The sequence below is a fragment of the Pinus tabuliformis genome, chromosome Q (genome assembly GCF_031772625.1).
Source record: "Pinus tabuliformis cultivar Carrire ecotype Pingquan chromosome Q, CPIR1, whole genome shotgun sequence".
In the NCBI taxonomy this organism is placed as follows: Eukaryota; Viridiplantae; Streptophyta; class Pinopsida; order Pinales; family Pinaceae; genus Pinus; species Pinus tabuliformis.
The window spans coordinates 1,314,991,442-1,315,003,062 of NC_142296.1; the positions used below are offsets into that span (position 1 = coordinate 1,314,991,442).

Below are 11,621 nucleotides of genomic sequence, written 5' to 3' on the forward strand. Positions count from 1 at the left end.
TGAGCTCCTTTTAAAGGGTTGGAGAGGGTGTTTTTGGAGGCAAACAACACTTACTTTCCCTCCAAAACACCCAAGAAGCTTCCTAAATGACGTCGTGTGGGTCCACCGCAGCCTTGGTAGTGAACCGACCAGTTTGACCATAAATCAACCGGTTAGGGCCGGTTTTTGTGAATTTCGAGCGAAGAGGAGGCATAAACCCAGTTTTTGTACCAGTTTGACCTGGTCGTCCTATGAATCGACCGATTTTTAAAACATTTGTTGTGATATCATACTTCTCAAAGTTTTTTTTCTCTTTGTATTTTTCTGGTTTGCTGACCTTGCAAGAGACCTTCTTTTGCAAGGAGGAGATCAATCCTTGTCTTCCAAGCTCTGAAATTTGAAGCTCCTTCCAATTTGTTCTTAGACTTCATACAGGAACTCATGATCACAGATAAACAAGTAGATTATAGATACAGGTCATCTTAAAGAGAGATCTCTTACCAAATTTTCTTCAAGAGCGATCGTAATGTCCTTTTCATCACCAAAGCTCCGATACTATGTTGATTTTTCAAGTGCAATAGATACTAGCACAATATTTCTGAAATACTAATAAGTATTTCAAATGATATAGATCTTCTTTTAACAATTCCAAATTATCATTAAATAATTACACTTTAGAAATTCAATTGCAAAAGAGATCATAGTGCATAAAGAGAACACAAGATTTACCATGAGAAAACCCACTTGGGGGAAAAAACTAGCAATCTTTTTCTTACAAAAATTCTTTAGTTCAACAAGAGATAGAGCTAATGTTGCTAGCCAACTATGAGGTCAAACAAGCCAGCAATGTTTATGGTCAAACCTAGTCCACAACCCTCAAGTCAAGTCAAACTTTTTCCCTTCAAATTTCAGCCTTATCAGATTTTCCCAAAATTTATGCTTGCCCAAAATATGTTGCCCAGAAGCTACCCAAAATTTCGCCCTACAACTTGGCCCTACAATTCGACCCTGCAACTTCTACCCTGAAACTATCCAGAATTTTGGCCTGCCCAGAATATATTTCCCAAAAGCTACCTAAAATTTCGACCGTGCAAGTTCGGCCCTGCAACTATCCAGAATTTCATCCTACCTAGAATATGTTGCCCAGAAATGACTATCCATAATTCACATGTTTGAGGTCTAGAGAGAGAAGTACGAGCTAGAGAGAGATCTTTATCTTTCATGTCCTTCTTGTACTTCGCTTGGGTGCCCAGAAATCTCTTTCTTATGTAAGGTCAAATTGTGCCTTTGAGGAAGAGTTTGAATGTTTTTATATATTCTTGCCCTCGCAAATCGCTGTGTCTCTTTGTTGATGTTGACTTGACTTGAGGGAGGCCAACTTGACTATTTTGAAGCCGAAAATTCAAATTTCAAATTTCAAAATTTTCTCTTTCAAATCTGACATGAAGGACATGTCTTACAATAATTCTTTTAAAGATTAAATCATCAAAATGACATGAAGAACATGTCTTACAAATTCTTTATACATCACAAGGGCTAAAATATAGATTATGAAGACTAACCATAGCTACAAAATTTAATAGGAGACACCCCAGTTGGATTTGGAACCCTAGAGGAGGACTTGAGGTGGATTTAAGGGATATTCCTCAAATTTTGGATGACCTTGGTCCTCAACGCTTTCAAACCTCATCACAATATGCCATGGCACTTGGAGCCCTAAAAGGTTATGGCTCACACGTGTGGGCATTCATGACATGTTTTATCATTAAGCTAGTGGGTTAGCTTGTAACCCAAGGTTTATTTCATGTCAAAATTGTTTTAGGGGCTTCATTAATTCGAATTCATTGAGGTGGACCACATATAAATAGAGGTCGCCTCATTTTCATTTCTCATCATCAACTTGTGGAACAATTCAGCCTCCTTAAAGGACTTCAGCCTAATTGAAAGTGTCTTATATACTTGGGGAGATGTAATATATTGTGGAAATTTTGCTTTTGGAGGCTAGCACTTGTTGTGGAGACATCATTTTGGGATAATAAAGGACTTACTCATGCATTTCATGTAAGTACTCTTGTTGTTGATTATCTGTTGGATGGTTATTGCATAGAATGGTTGTTGTTAGGGTTTCTATGTGTTATTTTTATTCAATATTTTTCTATGAAATCTCAGCAAAGTATTGCTTGTATTGCCCTAAAAAATGTATGACAATCCCTTGAATGAATCTTCATGTTAAACTCTTTTCATGACTTTATCCCCTCATAAAGTGATCGCTAGGGTTTTTCTTGCCCTTACTCCATACTAGGGTTTGATATTCCCATTAGTAGGCCTCCCTTAGACTCCATCACCCAAGGATCAAGCACTGGCCATTCACAAGTGATCACACCATAGAAAAACTGTTAATTTTAAGATAACAATGGTATGTTCTATGCTTAGAGCAATTTTACTTCAGTTTTCTTTATTAGCCCAATATCATATTCAGTATAGCAATCACATCAACGTGATTAAAATGCAGATAGAACATAAACAATAACAGTAGAAGACAAGACAACACAAGAGGACACAAGATATGGCACCAGTCAGGGACAAACCCCAATGTGGGGAAACCCTTGATCAATTCTTCTTATAATTCTTAAAAATTCAGCAAAGCGAGAGAGTACAATTTACAATATTCACTTGCCCAAACTAATCAATCAAAACAACAGAAACAGAAAGCCCTAACCAGAAAGTCAACACTAGTCAACAGGCTTGAAATTGACCTCCCAAACAGCTCGGTCAATCTTGGTCAACTCGACCTCCAACAACAAGATAATGCAGCCCAAAACAATCCGAAAATAACCAGTCAAATCTGGTCAACAAAATTCAATGCAGCAACCTGAATTAGGGAATCAACACAATGGTCAAACTACCTCAATTTTTGTGCCCAGAACAATGGCTTGCCCAAACAGAAGTCTCCCTCACAAAACCGAAGTCAAACAGGATCAACGTTGGTCATAGTCAGCCTCTTGAAATTTCGGCTTCTTGAAATTTCAATCTCTTGAAATTCGGCCTCCTGAAATTTCGGTCTCCTGAAATTCGGCCTCCTGAAATTTTGGTCAACACAACAACTAGAAAAGACAGTCTTTCTTTCGCACGTGTGGAGAGAGAGAGGCCCAAAAATCCATACCCAATCAAGATTAGAGAGACAAAGATGAATGAGATGAGATGCCAAAATGAGGAGGCACCTTGTATTTATATGCAACGTTGAACGCTGGAGGAGGCTAATTTGATGGCTGACCGACCTTGACAATTTGTCCATAATCAAAATAAATTCGTAAATTCTTTTGTACATGTCAGAATGAGATGATCTTTAGATCAATCCTACACCTCTCAGAAAGAGGAATCCACGAAAAATATATGTTGCCTCATAAGAGCTGTCCAAAGTGATGTTTGGCCCTAGTTGCCAAATTTAACATTCCCTCTCAACTAGGGAGAACAACACCTGCCAAACTATCTGACAATTTGTACCATCCCTGTCACTGCACTGCTCTGCTCTGTTGAACCATGAAGAAAGAAGAAATGATTGAGAATGTATTATACCATTCTCCACTGACATGAAGTCAGTATCCAACAACAGAGAGTGTGTCATACGACTCTTAACTAACTCGTAGTCAGTTTCCATGGATCCCAGATCAATATCAACATCCTAGCATAGGGAGTATGGTAGTACTATGGTCCCTATCCTCATTTCCCTACTCATTGGCCAGATGAGAGGTACTTCCCATGAGTCCTGGGCTGCATGGGTAGAATGTGCTGGCAGGAGAAGGTGAACCACTCATCCTACTCATATGCCATAGGAGAAGGTGAACCACTCAACCTATGCATATGTCATCATGGGGTTTCACAAGGGAAGGTGAACCACTCACCCTGTACATTGTGCACCACTAGGGGAAGGTGAACCACTCACCCTATGGTCGCTCATCGCTCCAAGAAGTACCCCAAGCCCCCGGAGCTCCCAGAGCTCAACATCCATCTCATACGAAACCCTCTTATAAGGTGAACCACTCATCCTGCTCATATGCCATAGGAGAAGGTGAACCACTCAACCTATGCATATGTCATCATGGGGTATCACAAGGGAAGGTGAGCCACTCACCCTGTACATTGTGCACCACTAGGGGAAGGTGAACCACTCACCCTATGGTCGCTCATCGCTCCAAGAAGTACCCCAAGCCCCCGGAGCTCCCAGAGCTCAACATCCATCTCATACGAGACCCTGATAAGAGGGTCTCTCCACGACTCCAAGTCATTCACGGAAGGTTAAGAATTTGACCTTCCCCAAGGGCTTCGTAAGAATATCGACGACCTGATCATCAGTCCCAAAGTGTTGGAGCCTTATTGCTCCCCGTTGTACCATATCTTGGATAAAGTGGTACCTGATATCAATATGCTTAGAGCAGTCATGAAACACAGGATTCTTAAAAAGACGAATCCCACTCTAGTTGTCACAGAGGATCATGGTGGTATCCAGCACATGTCCAAACAGCTTCACAAGAGGCCAAACTAGCAGCAATATATTCAACCTCAGTGGTGCTCAAAGCAACCGACTTCTGCTTCCTGCTCATCCAGGATATCAAAGCAGAACCTAGAGAGAAGCAATATCCAAATGTGCTTTTAAGATCCACCACACTGTCAGCCTATTCTGCATCAGAGTAACCATGGAGCCTCACATTCCCGGCAGTGTATCTCAATCCATAAGTGATTGTACCCCGAAGATATCTCAAGAGATTCTTGGCAGCAATCCAATGTATGTGATGAGGCTCGACTATAAACTGACTCAATGTATTCACTGCAAAACATATGTTCAGACGAAATTCACTAAGAACATCAGGGCCCCCACGAGTTGACGATACTTAGAAGGATTTCCCAAATCAAGCCAAGCAACACTTCCACATAACTTCTTGAAGTTAAGTTCCATTAGAGTAGTCACGAACTTGCAGTCCACCATCCCAAATCTTTCAAGTATCTTCACAATATATTTTCCTTGAGAAAGGAAAATCTCACCTGCCTTTTGCCAGACCTCCAACCCTAGGAAGTAATGCATCATTCCTACCCTAGGAAGTAATGCATCATTCCTAGGTCATTCATCTCGAATTCGGCAACCAACTCCCTCTTACATTGATGAATAAGAGGGTTTTCACCTGTCAGAAATAGATCATCCACATAGAGTACCAAGATGAGAGGTCTATCATTCTCAACCTTAAAGTAAACATTTGGATCAGCTTCACTTCTCGTAAATCCCATCTTCATTAGACAGCTATCGATCCTCTCATACCAAGCCCAGGGTGCTTGCTTCAACCCATAGAGGGCTTTCTTCAACCTTCATACATGTGTTTGATGATCTTGAACTTCAAACCCCTCAGGCTGTTCTACATAGACTTCCTCCTTAAGTGAACAATGCAAGAAGGCAGTCTTGACATCCGTCTGGTGTAGATTCCATCAGCAAGGGCAATGATCAAACGGATGGTGGTGTAGCGGGCCACTGGTGCAAATATCTCATCATAATCTACACCTTCCTTTTGAGAGAAGCCTCGAGCAACGAATCTGGCCTTGAACTTTTCAGCATTTCCATCAGCTCCATGCTTGATCTTGTAGAGCCATTTCGAGGTGACAACAGATTTGTCCTTGGATCTAGGAACCACATCCCAAACATCATTCTTCATAATCGACTCATACTCTTCGTTCATTGCATCCTTCCAAACTTGGTGTTTGGCAACTTCTTCGATTGTGCAAGGCTCAGATTGAACAATGGTATTCATTACAGTTAAGTACCCTTGGTACTTATTCGACTTCTTGCTTTCACGAAATGTCCCCCTAGGTGCAACATGTCTCTCGGTATCTTCGAGAGTCTCCCTAAGCCATGAAAGTCTCCTTTTTTAGGAGGGCTCATGAGGGGGTGGATCAATGGGATCCATTGGTCCTTCAGCATCAGCTCACCTTGTGGTTCTCCCTGCTTTTTTGAATTTGCTTCTTTGTCCTTCCTTGGAAGAGGAAGGTTACTAATCTTCCCAAGGGCAGCATCCTCATCGAAGGTGACATCATGACTTATCTCCACTTCTCTTTGACCAAGCACATAGATTCTATATGCCTTAGAAGTTTCACTGTAGCCCACAAATGTTCCTTTCTTCCCAAAAGCATCCAATTTGCTTCTCTTTTCTTTCGGCACATGAAAATATACGAGACTACCAAAAATTCTAAAGTGAGAAACATCAGGTTTCTTACCAGTGAAAACTTCTTCGGGAGTTTTGGAGTCCAACACTTGATGAGGGCATCTATTTTGAACATACACGGCGGTGTTTGCAGCTTCAACCCATAGAAACTTCGAAAGGCTTTGATCATGAAGCATGGCACGAGTGGCTTCTACAATAGAACGGTTCTTCCTTTCAGCGACACCATTTTGCTCAGGAGTATATGTGGTAGTAGTCTTCCTCTTAATGCCAGCTTCCCTACAATAGTCATTGAATTCATTTGACTCATACTCGATTCCATTATCGGTCCTCAATATCTTGATCTTCTTCCTTGTTTGATTTTCCACCAAGGCTTTGAGGCACGAAACCATGAGAATATTTCGTCCTTCTTCTTTAAGAAATATATCCAAGTTTTGCAAGAGAAGTCATCCACAAAGACAATATAATATAAATATCCTCCTAATGATGTCACAGGCAGCATACCAGATAGATCATAATGAACCAATTGCAAAATGTTTGTGGTCTTGCATTCACTTGAGGGGAATGGTCCCCTTGTATGTTTTCCCTTGGCACATCCCTGACATACACCTTCATGCTCTATTTTGAAATCGAGCATACCTATAACCATCTTCCTTGCATCGGGTAGAGCCTTATAGTGAAGATGAGCAAACCTCCGGTGCCATAGTTCGATTGAAGAGATGTGTCGCAAGGCATGGCTCCCAGTGCACTTCCTCCAACTTGATATAAACTGTCAACCCTGAATCCAAGAGTAAATGCTTCTTTGAAATTTCTTTTCCACACATGTACCTTTCCATCGATGAATGCCACCTTGAATCCTTTGTCTTCCATCGCCGAGATAGACACTAGATTCTTCTTTAGATCAAGTACATATAGTACTTCTTGAAGATGAACGGTGTTACCTTGATTCAATTGAAGGGTAACATTCCCAACTCCCTTCACGGGATAGGTGGCATTGTCTCCAAGGATAATTTCCAAATTTGTATCCTTCTCTATCAGATTTGAAAGAGCTTCCTTGTACCCAATGAAGTGCCTTGAGGCACCACTATCAATCAACCAATTTCCCAAAGTATCCGAAGGAGAGGTAGTAGAGAGGGCAGATATAAGATAAAATTCCTTTTGCTTAGAATTTACAACATTAGACTCATCATACCTGGAGTTTCTTGTTCTTTTAGAAGCTCGATCATTTCCAAGTTGTTGTTGCCCCTAGAATGATTGTGATCATCATCATGAGATGTTTCCCTTCTATTTGGACACTCCCTGGCATAGTGACCAAACTTGTTACAAACAAAGCATCTTCCCTTCCTTCCATTTTTGAATTTCGGTCTTCCTTGACTTTGCTTCTTTGAACGTGCATTGTTCTTTCTCTTGGCATGAGCGAAGAATGCGGTAGGATTATTCCTATTCGAAGGCATCTCCAATTCCATCATCCTTGTTTCTTCTAGTCAGCAATTCTTCAAAACCTGGAATTTTGTTGTCATTGAGAATAGTAGTGTTGAACACATGCCATTCGGGAGGAAGACCTCCAAGGGAAATGAGAGTGAGCTCCCTGTCAACAATAGCTTCACCAATTGAAAGAAGATCATCTTTTATCTCGGTAATCCTCATGAAGTATGATTGAATATTCTCACCTTTTCCCTTCTTTATATCCTTCAGCTTGTTCTTGAAGAAAAGAATTTGATTTGCATTGCTAGATTTGAACATGCCAACCAACCTGTCATATATCTCCTTTGATGTATTCAAATCGGAGATATAAGAAACTAAGTGCTTATGAATAGAATCCCTGATGATCTTCTTGGCTTTGACTTCACCCTTCTTGTACTTTGTCTTAGCAACAACCGGTGCATTTGAAAGAGGTTATGGAATCTTTCCCTGCACATAATCTATGACATCTTGCTCTTCTAAAGTCAAATCAAGAGACATCTTCCATGCATGACAATCAAACTTATCATGACGCTTATCATTAGACTTGAAGTAGGATGTGGAGGCCATTGAGACTTGTTCTTGATCAGTGATTGCTCCTCTTAGTGATTGCTCTTCACTCTTGCTTGGGATTTGTCTTCACCTCAGCTCTAATACCATGTTAATTTTAGGATAACAATGGTATGTTCTATGCTTAGAGCAATTTTACTTCAATTTTTTTACTAGCCCAATATCATATTCAGTATAGCAATCATATCAACATGATAGTAAAACGCAAATAGAACATAAACAATAACAGTAGAAGACAAGCCAACATAAGAGGACACAAGATATGACACCGGCCAAGGACAAACCCCTATGTGGGGAAACCCTTGATCAATTCTTCTTATAATTCTTCAAAAGTTTAGCGGAGAGAGAAAGTACAATTTACAATATTCACTTGCCCAAACTGATCATTCAAAACAGCAAAAACAGAAAGCCCTAACCAAAAAATCAACGCTGGTCAACAGGGTTGAAATTGTCCTCCGAAACAACTCGGTCAACCTTGGTCAACTCGGCCTCCAACAGCAAGTAATGCAGCCCAAAACAATCCGAAAATAACCAATCAAACTGGTCAACAAAATTCAATGCAGCAACTTGAATTAGGGCAGTCAATGCAAGGGTCAAACTACCTCAGTTTTTGTACGCAGAACAACGGCCTACCAAATAGAAGTCTCCCTCACAAAACTAAAGTCAAACAAGGGCAACGTTGGTCATAGTCAACCTCCTGAAATTTCGGCCTCCTGAAATTTCGGTCAAATCTAGTCAATGCAGTAGCTAGAAAAGACAATCTTCCTTTCGCACGTGTGGAGAGAGAAAGACCCAGAAATCTATACCCAATCAAGATGAGAGAGAAATATGAATGAGATGAGATGCCAAAATGAGGAGGAGGCACCTTGTATTTATATGCAACGTTGAAGGCTGGAGGAGGCTAATTTGATGGTTGGCCGACCTTGACAATTTGTCCATAATCAAAATAAATTCATAACTTCATTTGTACATGTCAGAATGGGATGATCTTTAGATCAATCCTACACCTCTCGGAAAGAGGAATCCAAGAAAAATATCAGTTGCCTCATAAGAACTGTCCAAACTGATGTTTGGCCCTAGTTGCCAAATTTAACAAAAACTCTTTCTCTCTCTGCCTCACATTTTCAACCCTTCAAGGCAAGCCATTAGGTTAGGGCTAGGGCTGAATTCAACTAGGAGGAATGCATTATCCTGTGGGAGGGTTCTCCACGTGGTTTGAGCCTCATTGCATCAAACTCCACCCTTTTCCACAGTAAATTCTTCCTTTTTAGAGGTGGCATCACAAGCCCTAGGTAATTTTTGCCCATTTTAGGGCTTCTTGAAGGCTTATTGCTCCAATTGTTGATCATGTCCATCTTTAACAAGCCTTTTCTTGGCCTTGTGCACCTTGGTAAGGCTTTGTCCTTGTCTTCTTCACTTGTCAACCAATCCACTTCATTTCAATATCTTCATGACTTCTTCTCAATGGCAATGCTCCTTACAAATTGCTCCACCTTCTCCTCTAGGTAAAGCCTCCTCTCAAAGTTATCTTCTTTTGGAGGACCATATCTCTCTCTCTCTCTCTCTCTATATATATATATATATACATATATTCTTGACAACCATATTGTCAAAGTTAAGGATGACACAGTAAGAATAAGGTTTTACACCATTTTAAGAGCGTAATATCTAGGGACTATGTTATGCTAAACGGTAAGAGGGCGAGAAACAGAGCTGGCAGATCAGGGGATATGAAACATGAACCCTTCCATTCCCTCTGTGTGTGTGAGTGTGTCTATATATTAGTAGTATACAACTGCACGATAAAAAAAGGAATTGGAACCTGAACTGGGAACGGGAGCAGAACGAACGTGTCTCCTGGTCACGTTTCCGGTAAAATAGTCTGGAGAAATATTTATCCATGTCAAATGCTGAAAATATTGTTCGTTGTCATATGAATGTTTAATGTAAAATACCCACAAATATATAACGCTAATTGTGTTCTGAGCTCTTAAACATGTAACCTAACTGTCAGAATCTTGACAGCCCCATTGAGGGAACAGGTACATCCTCGTTCACTACACACATTGTATGTATGCCTATCTATTAACATCTTCATAACGAATTCCACTAGTTTGGAGTAGGATGTATGGGTTAACTACTATCAATCCATCACCCTGTTGTTTCCATTTGGCTGAGATAAACAGTTTAACGAGGTTATCTCCAAGCCATGAATTCCTAAAACTCGTTGCTGATGTTCGTATTGGTATTTAACTTTTTTCCGTAGTAGTGTTTGTTTTCAGATAGATATTGTTAATTCTCTCTGAGCATTAAAGGTTTTTCACAATGGAGCAAGTGGATTTGTAACTTTGCAGCAGTAAAATCAAATAAACCCGACTGTTAAAAACTTGAAGTGAATCACAAAAACTGTGAAATTTAAGGGAAAATGTATCGAAAAAAGGAATGAATAGAAGTACCTCCGTGGGTAAGAAGCGGAAGGAGGGAGCTCCTCCCAGCGGAGGCCGTCCCATCTTGGCGAGTTGGAGTTTTGAACGAGCTTCGTCTGCGCCTGATTTCAGTTGAGAGAGACCCCTTAAACAAATCGTTATATAAGACCCCCAAGTGACCTCGCAGGAGAAGCCTTCGATCTTACAATTATAGCTGTTTGATGAGCCTTATATTTAAAAGGGCTTTGGCCCGTCTTCTATCCTAGTGCTATGATGATGACACATCGGTTGGGAGGCTGGCTTGGTTCGTAGTAGCGTAAAGGTGTTAACCTATCATTATTTTTAAAATGGGTTGAATTGTGATTTAATATTTAATTAGTGTGAGTTTTCATTATGGGATGAAATAAAGCTTCCAATTTCAAAAATAAAAATAAAAGTAGAAGAAAAAGATATACTTAAATAATGTAACAATCTTTATATTATTAATAGGATGTTCTTAGTTTCATATTATATGTTTCTATCTTTTCTTCCTAAATGGTATTAATATATTCATTGTTTTTGACCTGACATAAAGTTTATTTAAATATATTTATATTTTATTTGTATAGTTTGTGTAGGATCAGTGATTGATATAGTATTGGTCCTACCAAACCACCAGAAATTGAGACTTTTATAACTAATATTTAAACAAAAATAAATAACATTAAGTGCAAATAAGTATTAATTTATGTCCAAAATTTCTCAAAACATTGACTCGGTCCACAACTATCCATAAATAGTATCTTAATACTTAAGAGTGCAAACCATATTGACCCAACTAGAAAACAGATAAAACCATAAATCCTTCCAAAATGGTTTATTCCAGAAGTACAAAGTAGCAGTCACTTCAACCCCCACTCATCAAAACTGGAGCTATGTATCCCAAATAAATATCCATACCTGCACATAATTGAGACTTTTATAACTAATATTTAAACAAAAA

General features: G+C 39.8%; 1 protein-coding gene across 5 annotated transcripts in view; it reads right to left on the reverse strand.

The window, feature by feature from the left end:
- Nucleotides 1-10,869, reverse strand: part of LOC149224669 (protein SAWADEE HOMEODOMAIN HOMOLOG 2-like) — a 299,733-nt gene extending 288,864 nt beyond the window's left edge. The window contains exon 1 of one of the 5 annotated variants that reach the window (XM_089386211.1): nt 10,670-10,869. In XM_089386211.1, the coding sequence (XP_089242337.1) occupies nt 10,670-10,723 (54 nt within the window). In that variant the 5' untranslated portion in view covers nt 10,724-10,869. The remainder of the gene's footprint in view (nt 1-10,669) is intronic. The other 4 variants (XM_089386212.1, XM_089386213.1, XM_089386215.1 and 1 more) reach the window with 4 other exon arrangements.
- Between the last annotated feature and the right edge of the window lie 752 nt (nt 10,870-11,621).